This window comes from Rattus rattus, chromosome 2, assembly GCF_011064425.1.
Source record: "Rattus rattus isolate New Zealand chromosome 2, Rrattus_CSIRO_v1, whole genome shotgun sequence".
Classification (NCBI taxonomy): Eukaryota; Metazoa; Chordata; class Mammalia; order Rodentia; family Muridae; genus Rattus; species Rattus rattus.
In genome coordinates this window covers 8,350,832-8,373,200 of record NC_046155.1, presented here as the reverse complement: position 1 = coordinate 8,373,200, position 22,369 = coordinate 8,350,832, and the positions used below count along the sequence as shown (strand labels likewise).

General features: G+C 49.1%; 1 protein-coding gene and 1 non-coding gene across 2 annotated transcripts; both read right to left on the bottom strand.

The window, feature by feature from the left end:
- Positions 1-91: 91 nt before the first annotated feature.
- On the bottom strand, positions 92-20,349 carry Ano9 (anoctamin 9). Its single transcript, XM_032891500.1, has 23 exons — positions 20,254-20,349; positions 12,344-12,418; positions 11,994-12,119; positions 11,730-11,866; positions 10,151-10,212; positions 9,991-10,049; positions 9,830-9,903; positions 9,482-9,616; positions 9,277-9,373; positions 9,045-9,105; positions 8,861-8,943; positions 8,656-8,760; positions 8,427-8,579; positions 8,310-8,346; positions 8,021-8,132; positions 2,700-2,757; positions 2,513-2,610; positions 2,274-2,416; positions 2,026-2,178; positions 1,168-1,315; positions 508-609; positions 340-433; positions 92-208 (listed from the first exon to the last, which is right to left on the bottom strand). The coding sequence occupies exons 1-23, from the start codon at positions 20,257-20,259 to the stop codon at positions 92-94; spliced, it is 2,235 nt and encodes a 744-aa protein (XP_032747391.1). The 5' UTR covers positions 20,260-20,349.
- LOC116894899 lies at positions 6,897-7,002 on the bottom strand. Its single transcript, XR_004387104.1, has one exon. It is a non-coding gene; the product is annotated as a U6 spliceosomal RNA (small nuclear RNA).
- Positions 20,350-22,369: the final 2,020 nt, after the last annotated feature.

Here is a 22,369-nt window from a genome sequence, read left to right as displayed (position 1 = left end):
TGAAGCTACAGGAAGGGCAGAGTTGGTATGGGTCAGAGGCCAGGCCTGTCCCAGGCACAGACCTGCCCCAGCCAGGTGAGCCTCTGTATCCCTACCACATCCTTCCGCGAATCCTCTGATACTTCTCCTCCAGAACCTCATTCTTCACTGACTGGGGCACATCAGGCACAAACCAGGCAGCAATGAGCTTGATGCACAGGGCGACATGCTGTGGGTAATAGGGAGAGTGGGCCAGCAAGGTCAGAAGAAGGCTAAGAAGAAACTACGATTTGGGGGCTAGGAAAGAGGAATAAGAGTATAAGGAATGCCTCTCCTCGGGCTCACTCAGAGTTTACCCACCTCAAAGAGGATGACAAAAGCCAGCCGGATGGCCAAAATGAACCAGAACTGCTCAGAGAGGTTGTAGTCGTGGTCATTTCGGTAGTCCCGGTACCTGGGGTAGAGAAGTACCTAAGGTCAGGAATTGGGAGTTTAGAGGCCATTTACAGGGGATGAGAGGTTCCAAACCTGCACACAGTCACATTCTCTTGGCCTTCCATCCTGCCATGGTCCTGGAAGTCTTTGGTGTAGAAGACAGATAAGCTGTGGTTAACATAGTCCTTGAGGCAGCTGAAGAGAGAAAAGTGTGGTGTTTGCTTGGCCTGAGGCCCTTCCTGAGAAGTCACCTGCATCTAGAGGGCACTAGGGGGCAAGGAAGGCCTCCTCCACTCTCCTTCACGAGGAAAGTCGGGCTAGCCAAGCACAAGACTACCCCTGGAAGAGGGAAGAGAGGCTGAGGGGTCTTGGAGATGCCACCAGTCTGCCCTACCAGGCTGGAAGAATACTCCTAGGGCTGACCTAAAGAGCCCCAGTCTGCAGGTGCAGTGGGAGCTAGACACATTTCTTCTTTGCCTTCCCATGCCAGAAACAGGTCAGGGATGTAAAACTTAGCAAGAGAGGCATTTAGGTACTGCCTGCTGAATACCAACCAAGCCTGGTACTTCCCTTCCAACAAGGGTCCATCAGTTATTCCTGGAATCCAGCCAAGGTAGGTGGGTCATATAGATAGTGCTAGGAGTCAAGTCCCAGTACAGCCCCAGGTAGCTCCAGCAGCATCCACTTATACCCAGGAGAGCCCTGGGTCTGCGCTCCAAGGGCTTAACTGGAAGGGTCAGTTCAATGCCTTACTCATCTGTGAAGGTCTGATTCTTTCTGCACGGGCCGTAATGGTACTTGTAGACTACTCTGGGGATGAACTCGGAGGTGAAGGCGATGACCATTCCATTGGCAATGACTGCCAGCACTCCAATGGTCTCCAGTACCTGCAGCCAGGTCCCTGAAAGACAGCAGTAGAATGAAGCAGCCAGTTCTGATCATTAGTAGTCTCCTGCCCTAAAAGCTTGGAACCTAATCAGTCAAGGAGCCTTGTGTTATCTCTGTTCCTGGCCCTGTTGCAGCTAAGTTATCTGCTTGAAAATCGCAGCTAAGACAGACCTGATTAGTGAAGGACTCAGGCTTCCCCATCCACACCTTCTTCCTGGAACTTGTCAACAGGTTGTTTACCTTCTGGACCCCACCCAAGTGAGAATTGCTGAACCTGGACCCAAGTCTGAGGCTCTCCCTAATGTTTTTCACCACGTCTAGCAACCAAACCATCCATTTCCCTGACATCTGTCATTCTCACTATGGAAAGTCAGGATGACTGAGGCCTTGGGCTCTCTGACCTGCCATACCTTCTCTCCCACGTGATCAGACTCCTGCTCTTCCATAAGGTTCCCTTGGAGGCTGCAAGCTCTCCAGCCACATGCTGGGCCTCAAGGGAGAGACTTGTCCAGTGCACTCTAGCCTTCCATTTTCTAGAGGTTGAGCCCCTGACACTTAGTTACCATATCTGAAAACCTAGGGAATGTCTCTAGAGTAAAGGGAGGGGCTGCCATTATTACAAGTTCCTTCCGGGTGGCCTGGCATGGGCTGGTGAAAAGCCCAGGATTGGAAGTCACTCTTCCCAGTGCCCTGGCTGCTCTCCTCCACTGTGTGCCCTCTGACCTATGTCCTTAGCCTTGCGAGGAACCAGGCGCCGCTGTAGTCTGACCATCTTGATGGCATCCAGGCGGATCTCCACAAGGTTGCTGAAGAGCGCCAACAGGGGCGCGAGCGGGAACGCGGCCACAAAGATGGTGGTGAAGCCGTACTGGATCACTGCAGGGTGAAAATGTCACCATGTCCAGTACAGCCACCCACTCTTCACCCTGCACACCCACCTCCCGTGCCCAGCCCACTGGAGCGCCACACACTCATCTCCATGAACTCATCAAAGAGGCTGAAGGTGTTGACCGGATTCATGTGGTAGTTCCGCTGCCACTCCGCCAGTTCTGGGTCTTTGGACTTGCGACCATGTCTGTAAGCCTGCACTGAGCGGCATTTATGGGCCAACAACCTGTGGGCACCAGGAACGTATTGAACATACAGAAAGATGCAGGCCACTGGGACAAGCAAGGCGGGAGACTGGAGTAGCATGGAAAGAGGTCCTCACGGGTACAGGTACTCAATGCAGTTGCTCAGCGTCTGCTTCAGGCCCATGATGATGGCCATCTGGATGAACAGGTCCATCATGCAGCCACTGAGATGGCACTGCGGGGCCAACATGAAGGTCAGGGATGGAGCTTGAGGGAGGAGGGGGAATTCAAGAACTGGGCAGTGAGGCCTCAGGACAGACTGACCTCCTCCAGCTTCCACAGGCCAGCCAGGCGCGTGGATTTCCCAGGGTGACCATTGATCCTAGGGAGAAAATCAAGGCCCGTGAGGAAAAGGGACAGCACCTTGATCTTGTGGCCGTGGGAAGGTAGACTGGTAGTATGGTGGTTTGAATGAGGACGCCTCCCCATCCCCGGTAGCTCCTATGTTTGAATACTGCCCCCTTAGTTGGTGGAACGGTTTGGGAAGGATTAGGAGGTATGGTTTTGTTGAAAGAAGTCAGTCGCTGGGGTTAGGTCCCTCCCATCCCCCGCCGCCACCATAGTTGTAGATCAAGATGTGAGCTCTCTCTTGGGCTGGAGAGATGGCTCAGCGGTTAAGAACCAGTTCCAGAGGTCCTGAGTTCAATTCCCAGCAACTACATGGTGGCTCACAACCATCTGTAATGAGATCTGATGCCTTCTTCTGGTGTGTCTGAAGACAGCGACAATGTACTCTCATAAAGTAAATAAATTAAAAAAAAAAAGTGAGCTCTCAACTGTTCCTTCACTCCATCATCTCTGTAGTCCTCTGAAACTGTAGGCCAAATTATGCATTTCCGTTTATAAATTGCCATGGTTAGACTGTTTTATCAATAGAAGTGTAACCAAGACAGAAGGTGGCACCAGACAGTGGGTTACTGCTGAAAAAAAGGCCTGACTATGTTGTTTTTGGAGAAATGTAGAAGACTTTGGACTCTGGACTAGATGAGTGGTTGAATGCTGTGGGTCCAGCTTAGTGGGCCATCCTAGTCTTCCTAAGAGCTTGGAAGACAGTGCTGAGAGCCACGAGAACTATGGAGACCCAGCTCAAGAGCTTTCAGAAAAACACAGTGTGAGCAACTGGGCCAGACACAATTCTTGAGATATTTTGGCAAAACAAGCAAACAAACAAACAAACAACAACAACAACAAAAAAAAAAAACCACCTGAGGCTGTCTTCTGGCCTTGTTCTAAGAATTTGCCTGAGGCAAAATGAGAGGTGCCGAACTCATTTCCTTGGTGGAAAAGATTTAAAGACAGTCTAATATTGATTCTGTCACATGGTTATTAGTAAAATCACCCTTATGCAGGTCTACAACGAAGAAGGGCAAGCAGGGTAAAAAGAAATACAAAATAGACAGTTTAAAGAGAAAAAGAGTACCAGGAAACTTAATGTTAGAGGCAAGGCCTGTGCTGAAAAAGAGAAGAAAATTAGAGAGAGGCCTGATTTGAAATGGAATAAGGGGTGAGAGGAGACTCAGAGGAACACCCAGTCAGCTTCCAACCTGAGGAAAGAAAAGGCCTAAGGAATCTTCTGCTTTTCAAAAGCAACAACAGTCAGATAGTGGTGGTGCACACCTTTAAACCCAGCACTTGGGAGGCAGAAGCAGGTAGATCTCTCTGAGTTCAAATTCAAGGCCAGCCTGGTCTACAGAGTGAGTTTCAGGACAACACAGTAAAATCTTATCTGGTGGGGGGGGGGTGCAACAATAAATCAAAGCTGTTTGAAAGTGATTTATGGGTTCTAGGGTTCACCCCAAGTTAGTAGTTAAATCTGATAGTGTCCTCCACACTGTTTTGGCTTTAGAGTCATAAAAGATACACAAGCAAGGGGTTGTGGAATCTTCCTTTGCAGTTAAGGAGAGTCACTGTAGCCAGGTAGGTGGCAGGGGAGTCCCTGCATGAAGGCCCTGAGAGGCAGTGCCAGAAGCTGTGAAAGAGGAGCGTGGATTGCATTAGATATTAGAGGTGCCAGAGCCATGGCTATCTACCAAGGAGAGTGGACCCAGCCAAGAGAAAGAAGTATGTTGCAGGCAGAAGGACAGAGTCACCTAAGCTCTCAGACACGGAGCTACAGGATCTGAAGTTTGCCCTGCTGGGTTTCAGTCTTGCTTTATGTCCAGTATTTCTTCACTATGTCCCTGTTCCTCTTTTTATAACAGTAGTGTATGCCCTGTGTCACTGTGTTTAATTTGCTTTTTTATTTCACAGGGAGTTAAGATTACCTTGAATCTCGGTGGAACTGTTTGGCAAGGATTAGGAGGTGTGGCCTTGCTGCAGATGTGTCACTGGATCAGACTTTGAGGTTTCAAAAGTCTGATGCAATTGCAATTCCCAGTGTTGATATTCTCATATTCTCATATGTTCTCTCTCTCTCTCTCTCTCTCTCTCTCTCTCTCTCTCTCTCTCTCTCTCTCTCTCCTTCATGGTTGTGGATCAAGATGTGAGCTTCTTTTCTCTGTCATTGTGGACTCTAAAACCTTAGGCCAAATTAAATGCTTTTTCTTATAAGCTGCCTTGGTCACAGTGTTTATCACAGCAACAAAGTAACTAAGAAAAACAGGAGAACGGGACAGTACCCTGAGGCACACCTCCTCTAGGAATGCACAGGCTCAGCCTCACAGAAGCACCAAAAAAGATCTGTTGGAAATGACCTCAATTTCTCCTCACGGAAACCGTGCATAGTGCCATTTTGTGTTTAAAAGCTTTCAAGTCATGTGGTGGCTCAGACCTCCAATGCCAGCGCTCAGAAGACTGAAGCAGCCGTGCCGTGAATGGGAATACATGGTGAGAACCTGTCTCAAAACAGGCAATCAAAACTCCAGCCATAGTGACACATACATGCAGCTCCAAAACTCAGCGCATCCTTGGCTGCATAGAAAATGTGAGGCCAGGGGTTGGGGATTTAGCTCAGTGGTAGAGCGCTTGCCTGGCGGGCGCAAGGCCCTGGGTTCGGCCCCCAGCTCCGGAAAAAAAAAAAAAAAAAAAAAAAAAAAAAAAAAAAAAAGAAAATGTGAGGCCAGCCAGGCTGCAAGCCCATTTCAAAGCCACCAAATGAACAACAACAATAAGGCCATTTGCTTTCCATAACATGATAAAAACTGTAAACTATTCTAAACCACAGGGGTGCATGTTCAGCAATGGAATCCTAGAAGCACTTCCATTAAGGTTCACGGTAGCCATTACTTAGCACTGTGCTGGGATTACTTGTAAATATGCAGTAGAAATACAGAGCACACTGGCGTAGATGTGCAAAGGGAAAAGTAGAATTTGAGGAAATAGGTTGTACACTTGGAAAATCAAAATAACCAACTGAAGAACGTAGCAGACCAATCAGCTGAGGCACTGAGAGGTTTGTAAGATCACACCGGCTTTCCTGGGTGCAGGAAAAGCCCTAGAAGCTACTACGTGCGGTGGCACACGGCTGTAATCTCAGCTCTTGAGAGGCAGAAGCATGATAGACTCACTATACTGCCTGTAGTCCAAGCTGGCTTGGAACACACCTCTCATTCTAAGTCAGCATAGACTATACCATGATCCCACTCAAGAAGAAAAAAAAAAGATAAAGGAAGGAAACCAAGCTACTGGGAAATGGGGCTTGAGAAAATACCAGTTGTAGTCAGCGTTACTATCAGAGGCCTGTAATCCTAGCACTCAGCACACTGAAGCAAGAAAATTAAGGATGGTGAAAACGTGTCTCAAAAACCAAAAGGCAAAAAAAAACAAAAACAAAAACAAACAAACAAACAAACAAAACCAAAAAAGAGGAGGAGGAGGAAGGAAACAGACAGAATGAAACGAAATTCACTGAAAATCTACAGGACCTACACGAAGGCAGCTACATGAGGGATTCCCACATCTGTGAACATGCTGGGAGGTTCGGTGGGGAGGCTGGGGAGTTTGTGACTACTCAGTCATATTTAAATGCCTTGTGACATTTAAGCACGTTAATGAAGCAGCAATTAACACAGAAAACACACCAGAAAAAGAAAATAATAAAGCAGCAATTATTTTCTTCAGAGAAGACAAAAAGGTGTACATTGACTGCACCTAAAATGGCTCATTTAAATAAGGAAGGTGGGGGGACATTCATGCGGTTTCGTCACAAAGCACAGCACCCCATAACCAGTGAGGAGAGTATGGTGCACTGGGCAGAGCCACCGGGATGCTCCCATGTAACAAATCAGTCTGATTACTGACAGAGCAAAGCTACCTCAGTCATAAGTTCCTGTGTGCAGATTAACATGCACAAACAAGACCCTCCAGGCTGGCCCGTGTCACCTCTAGTGCCGAGGGTCACAAAAGGTGATGTTCTACATTGAGTTTCTAGGTATTCTGGGCATGAACTATTTGTTGTTGTTTTTGTTTGTTTTTTTAAGTTAAAAGAACTGATCTGACCGCTTTTTTAAAAAATATATATATATATATATGGACCACTTCACAAATTTGCACATCATACTTATGGAAGGGAATGTTAACCTTGTGTGTGTTGTTCCAATTTTAGTACCTGTGCTGCTGAGGGGAGCACTGTTTCTTTTTAATGCAGCGTCTTATGTAGCTGACTGAGAGCTCACTCCAATTACTGAGTTCTGAAATTACGCCACCACATCAAGAGGTCACCACATACAAGAGGTCAAACATAGGGTTTCATGCATGCTATTTTTTTTAAAAGATTTATTTATTATTATTTTATGTATATGCATACACTGTAGCTATCTTCAGACACACCAGAAGAGGGCATCGGGTCCCCATTACAGATGGTTGTGAGCCACCATGTGGTTGCTGGGAATTGAACTCAGGACCTCTGGAAGAGCAGTCAGTGCTCTTAACCTCTGAGCCATCTCTCCAGCCCCTCATGCATGCTATTTAACTGAGCTACAGCCCCAGCCTAAAGATCTGGCCACTTCTACTTATTTTTATTATTTTTTTATATTTATTTACTTATTTAGTTTTTTTGAGACAGAGTCGCTCTGTTTAGTCTTGGCTATCCTGGAGCTCAACATGTAGACCAGGCTGGTCTCAAACTCACAGCGATCTACCTGCTTCTGCTGGCTCAGTGCTGGGATTAAAGCTGTGTGCCACCATGCCTGGCTAAGATCTGGCCACATTTTTAAAAAAAAGTTTGTTGTCTGTTTGTTATATGAGTACTCTGCTGCATTCATTCATTCATTCATTCATTCATTCATGTATGAGTGCTCTGCTGCATTCATTCATGTATGAGTGCTCTGCTGCATTCATTCATTCATTCATTCATTCATGTATGAGTGCTCTGCATTCATTCATTCATTCATTCATTCATGTATGAGTGCTCTGCTGCACGTACGCCTGCACGCCAGAAGAGAGCATCAGATCCCTTAGTAGATGGTCATGAGCCATCATGTGGGTGCTGAGAATTGAACTTAGGACCTTTGGAAGAGCAGTCATCTCTCCAGCCCCAGATCTGGCCCTTTTAAAGGCAAGAAACAGGACAGGAAGGCTGTGCCTGAGGGAGCCAGGGGGCTGGAAGGCTGTGCCTGAGGGAGCCGGGGCTGGGCCGGAGAGCATACCTGCCCAGAATGAAGGCAATGTAAATGAGAGAGGAGAAGTGGGCGAAGAACTGCAGGATGAAGAACTTGACAGTGAACTTGCTCTCATGCTCTGAAAAGGTCCTGGGTTCCTCTGGAATGAGACATGGCCATCCTGTCTGTCCTTAGACCAACGGGACAGCATGACCTACAGTCTCTAGTGAGGGGTCCCAGAAAAGCAGGAAGCCCCCACCCCATGTCTGATCACAGCCCTGTGACTCTCAGTCCCGAGTCCTCCCCAGTTCCCAGAGAGAAGTTAGTCTCTTCTCACCGAATTTACAAAGCTTCAGGGCTACACATTTGTTGACCTGAGGGAAGAAGGAACCAAGTGGGACTTACCTAAGACTTCAGTGGAAGCCCCGCCTCGGCCTCCCCGCATGATCCTTACCTTAGTCATAATGACGATGATTACATAATGTACCACCGCCCCTGTCACCACCACAGCGGTGGTCACCTGCTGCTCCAGGAAGCTGCTGAAGAGGGCAGCAGCCAGCACGCGGTAGACAACCAGCAAATGAGCCATGCCAATCATCAAACAAATCTGCAGAGGATTGGGGTTGGACATGAAGGGAAGGGATAGCCAGGTCTCTCACCCTTACCACAGCTCCCGGAAGTACCATGAACAGGGACAGGATCAGGATGATGGTGCTGCTCAGATAGGAATGATGGTGCTTTTTCAGCTCATAATGCGGAGAGTTGATGAGCTCCAGGGCCATCTCTTCCTAGGGAGGTCACCAGACATGCCTCAGACACAAGGATACAGGTATGGGCCACGTGGGACACTGGAGGCAAGCAACCTCGAGGCTGCTGTCCCTGCCCTACCTCTTCCTCATCCCACTCATACAGGTCCCAGCTCTGGACCTCACGGGCACGCTTTCGCTTCCAGATCTCCAGGAAGACCGTAGCTGCAGTGAGAACAGAGAAACATCACGGGATACCTGGGGTGAGCCAGGGTGGCTGAAGAGCGAGTCCTAGAGGCCTCTGGGGATGCCCAGCAGCAACTCACCCCACAGAGCCATAAATATGGCGAATATCACAGTGCCCTCGTTGTCGAAGAGATGCGTGAGCTGGGGAGAGGAACGGAAGAGCTTCGCGCTAAGTTTCCTACTATGTCTCCTGGTAGGGAAGGGAGAACCTGCCTCTTCAGGGCATCCCAGTGCCTTATCTTCCCCTCTTCTAGACAGATATACTGTGCCCACCCTTGCATAAGCCCAGGAAAGACTCCGGTAGCATCTGACCTTTGCAAAAGTGCACATCTCTGAGAGCCGCTGGTATCTGCGACTGTTGTCGCCAAGAGGGCACATGAAGATGTCATCGGCACTACAGATCTCTTTGCTGAGAGGGTAGAGACAAGAGTGGTGATTTTGAGATGCAGAATCCATCCAGGCTCCCACCTCCAGACCTGGCCTCCAATGAGATTGCAGGCCTCGGGCCCCCACCCACCTGATCTGGCTGGAATCAAACAGAGCAAAGCCACTCAGAAAGACGATGAGGCCCACCACAGCAGCAGGCACGAGCATGTAGGTGTACCAGCCAAGCCAGGTGAAGTACAGAGCCACCTTCTCTCCAAAGTATTCCCTGTGGAAAAGCTTCCCCGTCAAGGCCACCCTCCCCATTGGCCTCAGTACCTGGTAGGGTAGGGGTGTGTGAGAAGAAGGTGAAGCTGGTAGCATCGGTGTAAGTGGGGGACTGTCTCTGTCAGTTAGGACTGGATTGGCTGGGCCCCAGGTTATCTGCTTTAAACACAGATGTGTCTGTGGCCCACAGGTGAGCTGCTCAGTGTGGTATTACCTGATTTTATTAATTGGCTGTGGCTGGAACACATTTCTCCATTGAGCCCATTCTCTGCTCAGGTCCTCTTCCCCCTGGGTACCGGACACAGACAATGAGAGCTTGGCTTCCTACCTCAGATCCCCACCCTCAGGCCCATTCTGAGCTGGTCTACCCCTCACCTTGTGCAGAAGAAACATGGTCTCAAAAACCCCATCCTTCACCAGATCCTCAAAGGTGTCTAGGGTTATAGGGAGCCTCAATCAGAAAGCAATGGAGGATAGGAGAATCCAGCCCACAGCAGCACCCTCCTCGGCCACCTACCTGCCCATCTGAGCTCACCACTGGGTCTCTTCTTGCTGTTCACGACAAAGTTCACAATTCGGATTCTGAAAGCCAAGAATCTAAAATCAGGATGGCCCCATGATAGCCTAGTGGACTTTACTCTAAAGACCCTGTTCTCCACACATCCAGGCCCTCTCTGTTCTAGAAAAGGTACCCCACCACTACTGACCAGAACCCAGAGTCCAGAAATCACTCTGAAAACCTACTCAGGTCAAACATGGCTGGCCTCCAGAGTGGGGTTTGGTTCTTACTCTCAGCAGTCCACATCCCTCCCAGATGCAGGGGTAAGAGGCCCCACCTCTGACCACACTCCCCTGCACATACTAAGTGTTAATGTCCACAACCTGTTCACATGTCTATGAGTGATTCCGCTTATGTGGAAACTGATGTTCAGAGGTTAGGGTAACTTGCCTGAGGCCACACAGGCTCTTGTGGAGCCATACTCAGATACAGCTTAAGCGCCTGAGATAGTCAACTTGTGAACACAGGGCAATCCCCTCCCCACACAAGTCTGTCTTGTTTTGCCCCCATCGAGGTTATCTGTGATGGTATATGCTCGGCCCAGAGAGTGTCACTACTAGGAGGTGTGGCCCTGTTGGAGTGGGTGTGGCCTTGTTGGAGTAGGTGTGTCACTGTGGATGTGGGCTTTAAAACCAGTGCCCTAGGGGTTGGGGATTTGGCTCAGTGGTAGAGCGCTTGCCTAGCAAGCACAAGGCCCTGGGTTCGGTCCCCAGCTGCGAAAAAAAGAATAGAAAAAAAACAAAAAACAAAAAACAAAAAAACAAAAAACAGTGTCCTAGCTGTCTGGAAGCCAGTCTTCTCCTAGCTGTCTTTGAAACAAGAGTTGGAACTCTCAGCTCCTCTGCCTGGATGCTGCCATGCTCCCACCTCAATGAAAATGGACAGAACTTCTGAACCTGTAAACCAGCCCCAATTAAATGTTGTCCTTAATAAGAGTTGCCTTGGTCATAGTATCTGTTCACAGCAATAAAACCCTAACAAAGACTGTGTCTCTACTCTTCTTATTTCCCCTCATGTCCTGTGTTCACAGGACTCTGTTACCTGCTACCCAATTCCCTGTCTGTCCTTTGCGATCAACTAGCTAGGCCCCCAGATAGCTATTCCTAGAGCTGGGTAAGTGACACAGAAGGGCCATATAGGGTTATATGAGTGTTAGGGGAGGAGAAGGTAACTGGGGACCCAGGAGGCTCTCCCTGTCAGATATCTAACACCAGATGACCAGAGAGGAGAGTTTGGGCTGATGAGTAAGGGGTCTGTGGGAGATAAAGACCTCAGAGTCCCAGAAATGGCGCCTGATGACTTTAATTCTGGATCTCTTTAATTCAGGAAAACTGTGATAAAGAGTTCTCACAGGATGTCAGGAAGTGAGCATCAATATTACTATTACAAAATGGAAACTGAGGCACAGAGCCTTGTTCAGCACTGTGTCTGATCCCCTGTGGCAGTCACACTAAGACTGTGTGGAACTTTTGTCTTACCTCAGATGGGCTGTGGCCCTGGTCCTGCCTGACACAGGGCAAGGACCCTCCTGGCCTGGCTCTGGACACCTCCTCACCTTGTGGTAGCTGTGTTGAAGTTCTGCTTGGCTCTGGAGCTAGGGTCTTCAGGCTTCATGAGGAGAGTCCGGTACATGTCAATGACAGCACTGTCGGCTCGGATCCCAAAGAACACCTTCTTCTGGTCCTTTAATACCTTGAGAGCCACAGGAGAAGAACTCATCCACAGTCACTATCCTGTCCTCTGTCCTTGGGGTAGATAACATGGCATTCCTCATGACTCTCAGGCCCATGACTCGGCCCCCTGAAGCAAACCAGCCCACCTTGAAGTGGAAACCATTCCTCTTGAGTTTTTCTAGGAACTGCTGTCGCCTCTGAACATGCTTCTGACTTTTCTGGGTCTGGAGATCAGCCACCAGGACACAGTCCCATTGATCAGAGGCCTCAGGCTGGAGGAATAAAGTATGGGATAGAAACAGAACCCTGAACACAGATAAGAGGAAATATAAATCTGGAAGTCAGCACAAGACACAGGATGGGAAAAGGTGTGGGGCGAGAACCCAACAGAGAACACGGGATATGGAAGGAGGTGTAGGATCATAACCACACACAGGACACACAGAATAGGTGCGGGGTAGGTGGAATCCACCCTGGGAGATCTGAGCAGACCTACCTTACAACTACCCATTTCCATCAACGGCAAGTGGTCCCCTTCTGACCCCACCAAGATCTGGAGGCTCTCATCGACCTGGGGGACAGAGAAAGATGGGGAGATGAGTATGTAAGCCCCCCACAAGCCTCTTCCTACATCCTCCGAGCAGGGACATGGCACTCAGGGGAGTAAGACTCCCTGTCCTGCGCCAAGCTGGGGACTAGTCCGCCGGAAACTAGTTGGCAAATAGGCAGCCCGTGGTGGAGGTCTGGCTGAGGACATCAAAAGGTGGCAGAAAGTGACGTGTGCAATGCAACCACAGTACAGTCTGTGTGGAAACACCCAGGAGTTCCTTCAGGGCTCGAAGGAAAGGTAGACGGCCCCATTCCTCCATGGCAGACAGTGGCTCACAGGGAGTCCCAGCAGGACTAGGTGCGGGAGGGAGCCACACCTCAGGACAATCACAGTGACACAGGTCCGTGCTTCCGATAGCTGGAGGGCTGGAAGACACCAGCTACACACATTTAAGAGTCTGAAGAGGGGGCTGGAGAGATGGCTCAGCAGTTAAGAACACTGACTGCTCTTCCAGGGGTCCTGAGTTCAATTCCCAGCTCACGACCATCTGTAATGGGATCCGATGCCCCCTTCTAGTGTGTCTGAAGACAGTGGCAGCATAATCATATACATAAAATAAATAAATAAAATTTTAAAAAAAAGTCTGAAGATACCAAAGTCTGGGGACACCAAGGAGGGACATCAGGGATACACTTGTGCACTGCTGGTAGTTCACAACACAAACTTTGGGAACATTTGCACTGTGGCCTGGCCATCCTTGAGGATACAGACAAGAAACTCGGAACAGGGTACAGTCCCCATCACTGAGAGCCATGGGGAATCTGAAGGACTTGAGATTTTTCCGACTTGTTTACTGTACAGACCCAGATCTTCTGGGAGATGGGCTGACATCTTTCTCCATTGTGGGCTGGATTCAGTGCCTAGAGAAGGCTGTGAGTATGAGAAACATAGTGGGCACCAGTGTCACCCCAACTCATGTGAGGGAGGTTGTGACTGCCCCGATATCCTGGAGAGTCAGGGATGCACAGAAGGAGTGAGCAATGGCCCTCCCTCCTGAAACCTGTAGTCCGTCCCACCTAAGTCCTCAGAGAAGGTCAGAGGGTCATGTGAAGAGCGTCCATGAGTCGTGTCACCAGGACAAGGGGGAGAAATGTCTTTTTTTTTTTTTTTTTTTTTTTTTTTTTTGGTTCTTTTTTCGGAGCTGGGGACCGAACCCAGGGCCTTGCGCTTCCTAGGTAAGCGCTCTACCGCTGAGCTAAATCCCCAGCCCCGGGAGAAATGTCTTAAGTGGAAGCTAAGAAGATGGTGACTAAAAGCTACACAGACTCCTGAGTGACCAGAATAGGAAGGACACAGGGTGTGTGGCTGAAGTGCTGGGCGACACAAGTGTCTCCTGAGAATGATCACGGGAAGGTAGTGTATGGCTGGGGCACACCAGAATGATAAGCCAGCTTGTGTTTTTAAGAAAACAAGCCTTGGGGATCTACATCTAGCATGAATAGCCTTTTTCTTTGTAAGTGCATAGGACAGATGTTTTGACTGCATGTAAGTCAGTCTATGCACCAATTGTCAGTCGGTTGCCCATGGAGACCAGAAGAGAGCATGAATCTGACAGATGGAACTGGGTAGGTGACACAGAAAGACCAGAGGAGTTATGGATTTTTGTGAGTCACCATGTGGATGCTGGGAATTGAACCAGGGTTCTCTGGAAGAGTACCTGGTGCTTCTAACCACTGAGCTATCTCTCCAGACCCTAGCATGATATAGTTTTGTTTTGTTTTTTTTACAAAATGAAGAGCAATTAACAAAACTCTGCTTTTTAGTTTTTTAAAGGAATATTTTAAAATCTATTTATTTTATGTGCATTGGTATTTTGCCTCTGTGTACATCTGTGTGAAGGTGTCAGACCTTGGAGTTTCAGACAGTTGTGAGCTGTCAGGTGGGTGCTGGGAATTGAACCTGGGTCATCTGGAAAAGCAGCCAGTGCTCTTAACCACTGAGCCATTTCCCCCAGCCTGCTTTTTTTTTTCTTACTTGCTTCCTTTCTTCCTTTCTTTTTCTCTCCTTTTTTTCTTTCTTTGATTTATTTGTTTTTATTTTTTTCTGGGCATTGTTGCTGTGTCTGTGTGAGGGTGTCAGATCCTCTGGAACTCAAGTTACAGTTTCAAGCTGCCATGTGGATGCCGGGAATTCACCTCTGATCCTTTGGAAGAGCAGCAAGTGCTCTTAACCACTGAGCCATCTCTCTAACCCATTTTTTTTCCTTTTTTTCTTTTTTTGAGACAGGGTTTCCCTATGTATCTCCGGCAAGCTAGAACTCACTATGTAGACCAGGCTGGCCTCGAATTCAGAGAGATCCATCTGCCTCTGCCTCCAGAGTTCTGGGATAAAAGGTGTGTTCCACCACCACACCTGGCCCCATTTTGTTTGTTTGATTGGTTTAGGTTGTTTTTTTTTTGTTTTGTTTTGCTTTTTGTTTTTTGTTGTTGTTGTTGTTTTGGTTTTTTGTTTTTGTTTTTTTGACACAGGGTTTCTCCGTGTAGCCTTGACTGTCCTGGAACACTCTAGACCAGGCTGGCCTTGAACTCAGAAAACTGCCTACCTCTGTCTCCAGAGTGCTAGGGTCAAAGGCATGTGCCACCACTGTCTGGCTGCCATTTTGGTTTTGTATTTTTTATTGTACGAATGTCTTGCTTTTATGCCTGTTTGCCATGTATTGCCCAGTCCCTGTGGAGGTCAGAAGACGGCATCGGACCCTCTAGAACAGGAGTGACAGGTAGTTGTGAGCCACTGTGTGGGTGCTGGGAGTCAAACCCAGGCCTCTGCAATTGTTTTATTTTTTTGAAATAATTTAAAATTTTTGGTTTTATAACATTTTACAAAATTCTGGAATTACTGGCAGACACAACCATGCCTTGTTATGTGATACTAGGAATTGAATTCAGAGTTTCACCTGTGCTAGGAGAGCTTTCTATTAATTGAGCTACACTCACTAAAAACTATACAAGCGAGGGAGGGAGCAGAGTCAGGGAGATGGATGCTGTGGGCTCCGTCTCCTTGGTGCTGGGTGCTGGGTTCTTGGGATTTCATGTACTCTCAATAAACAAGGTGCCTGAGGACTGAAGTTTACTGGGAGTGAGGGCTTCTTTCCTGAAGGTGGGGAGCGTAGGAAGTAGGGAGGAAGAACTGAGGAAGTGGGGGCTGCCAGGCAGGTTGGAGCACGTTGTGTTTTCCCAAACCGATGGAATAAAGACCAAGGGAGGGGCTGATGGGCTGATGCACTGGCTAAGGAGACAGCATCAGGAAGATGCTGAGGACAGTGGCTTTGTAATTCATGATGTGTCCCTTGGCTGTGCACACATGGGCGATACAGTCCCATCCATGTTACTACAAGCAATGCAGGAGTCGATAGAGGGACTCCACAGTGACAAGGACCCTGTGGCTCCATGGTCCCTGCAGCAGGGGACTGTCTGTTTCTCTCGCTGCCCAGCAGGTTGGGATGCTGTTCTCATACTCCATGGTCCAAGAGACCCGAGTCTTCCTTAGCCCAGTACTAACTCCAGTGCCCATCCTCAGTGGCCCCGGCCTCCATCCCACACTGCATTTTACCATCCCTGAAGTTACCACAATGCCAAGTCTGACTCCTGCTTCCCCCGCCCCACAAACCCGTAGTCCCTCCCCTTCTCAAACACATTCCTCCCACCTCCTCCACGGAGTCTCACCATACTGCTCCAACAGGCCAGCCGAAGAGCTGCCAGGCAAAATACAGGCCACCCAATCATGTAGGAATTTCAGATAGACAAACAGGCTTTGGGATGGGCATGGTAGCACATGCCAACAATTCAGAGGGTTGTGGTGAATTCGTGGCCAGCCTGATGTACATAGCAAGTTCCAGGGCAGCCTGGTCTATATAGCAAAGACCTCATCTCAAAGCAAAGAAAAACCAAACAAAATTAAAGGTTTTTTTGTTTTTGTTTTAGTTTTGGGGGGGGCTGGATTGCTTATTTGTACGTTTAAGTATATTGCAATTTTAATTTAAGCGTATTTTGTAAGTATATTGCAATATTGGCTGGGTATACTTGTACTAAGGAAAAACAAGTTATCTGAAATCCAATTTAACCTAAGGTGTTTCTGTTTTGTTCTGTTTGTTTGTCTGCCTTGCTGCTGAGTCCACACCCTACTGAAGCCCCATGAGTGAAGACTCTCATTCACACTGAGGAGCTTCTGGTTCGAGAATCGACAGGCGCTGCCCCGGCCTGCACCTGCATCTAGCTGAGGAGCACAGGCCTTCATCTTCCTGTCTTGTGTGCACCCTGTTGTGTGTTGTTGCCTCTCCACCTCCGCATTTTTGTTTGCTCCCACCCTCCTGCCTCTGACAACATTCCCTAGACTCCTGGGCTCTCTCGGCTTCCCATCCACTGCCCACAGACACATGTAACCCAGATATTGTGGGTAGGGATTGAAACTTCTTTTTTTTTTTTTTTCCGGAGCTGAGGACCGAACCCAGGGCCTTGCGCTCTACCACTGAGCTAAATCCCCAACCCCTGAAACTTCTCTAGGAGAGAAACCCACACTTAGAGCTGCAGTATAGGTGCTCACCTATGTCTCAACTTGGGAAGAAGGTGACGCCCCAAAGAACAAGTGGTCAGGGGACCCTTATATCCCTGGCACCCCGCCTAGTAATCCACCCACCACAAGGGCCCAGCAAGTGTCATGCGGGATGAATTGAGGAGTGGAATGAGCTTGACTTTGGGCCTGGGCAGATGTCCTCTGATGTCTCTCTCCCCTTTCCCATAAGCCACAATCGTCATTGTGGGCCCAAAATGTTAGTGTGTAGAACATATTAGAGCAGAGGCAGGACCTAGGACAGAACCAGGAACCTGTAGGACTTTAGAATCCAAACCGAGGGGCATCCTGGGAAAAGGAGACCACCCACAAAGTATACCCCTGAAGGCTGGGCTCAGAGGCTGTCTCTAGCCAGCCCCAAAACAATATCAGAAAGCTCTTCCCACTAGAGATGTGTGCAGCCTTGGAACAATTACCTGAAGCCTCTTGGAGCTGGGGATGTCACTTCAGCCAGTGTAAGTTGAAGCCACTCTGGGCAGGACCACCCTTTATATACCTGTGGCAAAGCTATACACACACCTGGGGCTGCACTAGCTTTTAGCTGCCACTGTAGCACGGGGACAGTGACCAATCTATTAACTAGGTCAGAGATCCCCTACCCAGATCTGGTCCCGTCATTTCCAGCCTACAGCAAGACAGGTCCAGCTACTAAACTCTGCATTCAGCCATGCTGGGCTTACCAACCACCCAGCCACAGCTACAGCACCCAGCCTTCAAGGTCTGGCTGTGCAGGGCCAGTGTGTACAGAACCAGATCCTGCTGATCCCCAGTGGATGATGATACCCAGGAGCATCTATCTCAGTGTTGCCCTTGAGACATTGACGATGGGACTGGCTCGTGACGCTGTCTTTACATCCAGCTAAGCAGCTTGCTCAGTTTTCCTGAAGCATTCAAAACTCCTGGTCCTAATCCATTGGATTCCACCTCCAAGAAGTTGTGTGGGCTCCTGAAACTCCAGGATACCCAGGACAAGGACAAGGCTGTCCCCACACACTCAGCTGGGCCTTTGACCTAGAGTTCCAACATTGCCATATACAGCCAGACTAGGGTTCAAGCACAGGCAGACACCTGGCTCTGACCAGATCAGCCCCCCAGAGATTGAACTTCTTTACCAATAGAATCTAAGGATATCACTTCTGCAACTAAGAATCACCCTGATTCTGCAACAAAGAATCACAGGGAAGGAGTGAGGACAATCACCAGCCCAGCCACGAAGGTGTCTGCCATTTCCCCCAGTCCTTGCCACCTCTGATCCTACAGGCCATGCACAGTGGGCTAGGGCTCAGGATTCAGGGACCTAGCTCCTCATTATGGACACAGGCCACCTCTCCAGTTCATGGGACTCCATAACACCTAAGGAATCCTCCCTCCTGAGGGTCAGGAATGCAGGGAACCAGAGCAGGGCAGTCCTGCTCCCATCTGTCCACTTCCTAGCCACCTTCCTGGTCAGTGCAGGCAGAAGAAGAGACGTGTGCATACAGGTCATCCATTTTCAAACCAAGCCTGACCTGGTACACCGTACACATGGACCTCGCTTCCCACCCCATTTGTCCTTTAGCCCACCTTGTCCCAAGATCATGTTTACCTCCCTCACTCCTGCTCTGACGCCTGTAACATTCTTCAGTTTCACTATCCACAGGGGGATCTACCTGTTCCACTAGGTATTGTGGGCAGGGACTGAAACTTCTCCAGGACAGAAACCCACACTCGGAGCTGTAGTATAGGGTGAGCACCTGTGTCTCACCCACCATAAGACCCCAGCATCTCTGCTACTCATCCCCAGACACTGAACCGGAAATTCTTTCTGTGTTCTCAGTGCTGAGCCCGGGAGGGTGGTGCATGAGTGGAGGCACATAGGGACCAGAGTCAGGTCTACCTGGTGGGAGAGGTGGTCCTGATCTTTACCTCATAAGACAAGAGATAAACAACCTGGGGAGAAGATTGGGGCAGCATTTCTGGGAGAGAGCCATGTATGTGTGTCAGTCCTGAGAGACAGGCTGTGCTTGGAGTGTTTGCTCAGCTCTCAACCCATTCAGAGACTCAGTCCTTACCACTTCAGAGGACTCACTAGTTACAGATCTCAAGAACTCAGTCCCAGACCAGTGAGAGAGCCCAGCAGGTAAAGGCACCTGCCACCAAGCCTCAGCTTGATCCATTCGGACCACATGGTCAAAGGAGAGAACTGACTCTAGAGACTCTGACCCTCCACATGTAAGTCGGACTCGGTCCTCAGCACCCCTGGGAACTTGGTAGTCACTACTCCTGGTGACTTTGTCCTCAGCACTTCAACTTTGCAGGAGTGTAAAGGGCAAAGAGAAAGCCACCAGGTGAGGCTAGAAGTTTACAGAAGCCGGTCAGCAAAAGCAATGGAGAGTCATGAAAGAAATGTAAACAGTAGGGAGCAGGGTCAGATCCAACCAGGAGCTAGGATCACCAAACCCTCTGCCTACCTAAACTGTGGGTCCTAAAGGCGCATGCTCTCTCTTTATATCACTAGCTTGAGGAAGAGGCTGGCAAGGGGATGGGTATTGGAGCCAGGTTAAGGGTGTCCATGCACTCCCACAGCTGGGTCTGAAAGGCCCAGTGAGAGGACTGCACAGAGCAGAGGGAGCAGCCACCCACACAGCCCACACCTGGAGGCCTGGTGCCTCAGTGGGAGGTTGGTTTCACTCTCTACCTCGCCCTTGCCTCCTCCCTGGGGATTAAGTGCTGGCTTCTGCCCTAGGTGACCATTTTGGTTGACAAAAGGGAAAATGATGCTTTCCAAAAGATACCCCAAGAACACACATCTTACCTTGTGATCTACCCTAGGCTCCAGGTCCAGTCTGCCTGGAGCAGGATCCAAAAAGCGTGGCATGCAGCTACACAGGCCAGTCTAACCTGGTGCCCCATAGTCCCTCCCCGTCAGTGCAAATCACAGGTCTGAGTGTCTGAGTGTCCCAGCACAGCATCTTTGTTCTCACTTTGCACAGATCAGTCTGGCAGAAAGCCCTAAGTCATTTACATTCATAGGAGCTCGGTCCCCGGGATCTCCAGAATTCCAGACTAGGACTAGAAAGCTATTTCATCTGTCGTGCTTTACCCTTAGCCTGCCCCATAGGTACTGATCCAACTCTAGCCAATATTCTCCCTGGATGGCAGGTTGTTGGGAACTGCCTGCCACCAAGCTTTCCAGGGAAGGATGACAGCTGTAGGGGCTGCAGGCGTGTACCTTCAGAACCCAGGCTCACCTGCATGCTGGTGACTGGTCCCTTAGTCAACGCGGGGCTCTGGATGCTGGCATCGGCAGGTATGAGAGTGGCTGCGGGCTCCCGGCTGTTACCTGACTTCCGTGTGTGGTTTGCCCCGCCCACTCCTCTGATTGCTTGCCCAAGTTATGCTGGGGAGGAGCCAGTAGCAAAACCCGCCAAGAAAATCCCTTCCAGTGTCCAGAGACCCCAACACCTTCCTTTCAAGGGTAAGGGTGGAGCAAGGGGGCAGAAGAGCGCTGTAGCTCTCTCCTGGGTTTCCTATCGCCTTCCCTACAGGGATGCCCTGGCTGCAAGGCAGAGTCCATGGGACCCCAATTCGAGAGAAAATGGTGACATAGACGACCTTAATAATAGAAAGGTGCTCAGTACCACCTGTCCCCACGACACCTGCAAAGTTCATTCCTGACCTTCCAAATGCACTGTCGACTCCACAGAGGAGACAGGCAAAGGGACAGCAAGATAGAGCCCGAAAGGGCTGACTTCTCATTCCTGGGCACCTGTGACCCTGAGACTGTGAGCCCTGCTGTGCATCTGGACTGAGACAGCTGCTTGGAGAAGGCAGTGTGTGGAGCGAGCAGCCTGAGGATACTGAAGCTGGCAGGGTGAATGGCCTCCCTCAGGGAGCGTACATAGGACCCTGAGGTATAAATGCTATTACACACGTTGGGGGGCCAAATCTGAAAACCACTGTAAAGCTGCCAATACAGGAGCACAGTTGATAGTCAGGACAGGATCTCTGAGAGTATCATCTATCATGGGGTGGCTGGCAGCCAGGATGCACCCAATGTCACCTGCTCAACACTGTGTCACCACGTATTACTCTCCTGCAGCTCAGGCACTGAGTTAGTATATACTTGCTCAGGGTTCTCAGATGAATGGTGTGCCTCTACTTCAGCTTCAGGGCCGGAGCAGGTTCTAGAACTGAACTGGGGGGGGGGCGGTGTCAAAGATTAGAAACAAGAAAACTGGAGAGGGAAGGAGAAGGGAGAGTAAGAGCCAGCAGGGTAACTGTGTCTTAGTCGTCACCGTTCTATTTCTATGAAGAGACACCATAACCAGAGACAACTCTTATAAAAAGAAAGCATTTAATGGGGCCTTGCTTATAGTTTTAGAGGTTTAGTCCATCATCATTATGGTGGGAAGCAGCTGGTACAGTACCTGAAAGCTACATCCTGATCTCAAGGAGAGAGAGAGAGAGAGAGAGAGAGAGAGGTGAGAGAGAGAGAGAGAGAGAGAGAGAGAGAGAGAGAGAGAGGTGAGAGAGAGAGAGAGAGAGACCAACAAGGCTACACCTTCTAATCCTTCCAATCCTATTAGAGTTCCAATCCCTGATAGCTAAAGGAAGCATTAAAACCCCTGAAGCATTTAAATAAATGACCATAAGGGGGCCTTTCCTATTCAAACCACCACACCGTGTAACTAATGAAGCCAATCTAGAAGGACATACTAGGACATGGGTGGCAAATGGAATTGGTAGTGGCTGAAACTCATTTCTATATCTTCTCTCCTAGGAAGAAGTCTGGGGCTGGATGATGAGGACATGCTCGGTCCATAAATATCAAGGGTCCAGATTTTCTTTTCTGTGTGTTGCTACCTTAAACATTGGTCTTTATTCCCTTTGTTTTATCCTAAAAGGGGCTGGAGGGATGGCTCAGTGATTAAGAGCACTGACTGCTCTACCAGAGGTCCTAAGTTCAAATCCCAGTAATCACATGGTGGCTCACAACCATCTGTAATGGGATCCGATGCCTTCTTCTTGTGCGTCTGAAGACAGCTACAGTGTACTTATATATGATGAATAAATAAATCTTAAAAAAAAGATTATCTTAAAAGGCAGCTGTTGACAGACAGGGGCCAGGCTTGGTCTGCCCTTGAGTGGGGCCACGTTTATTCACAGCAAGGGGCCATCTTGTCACCTATACACGTGGATGGCCAAAGAGCCTACAGAGGGAGATGGGAGGTAACTGTTATAGGGCTAGAGATGACTTCTGTAGTCTGCAAAGGACGCTGGGAAGTGTAGTCTTTTGGCAGGAAACTGTTAATCCTCTTTTCCAAGGTGGTTGCTCAATAGTATTACATCCACACTTCAGAAGAA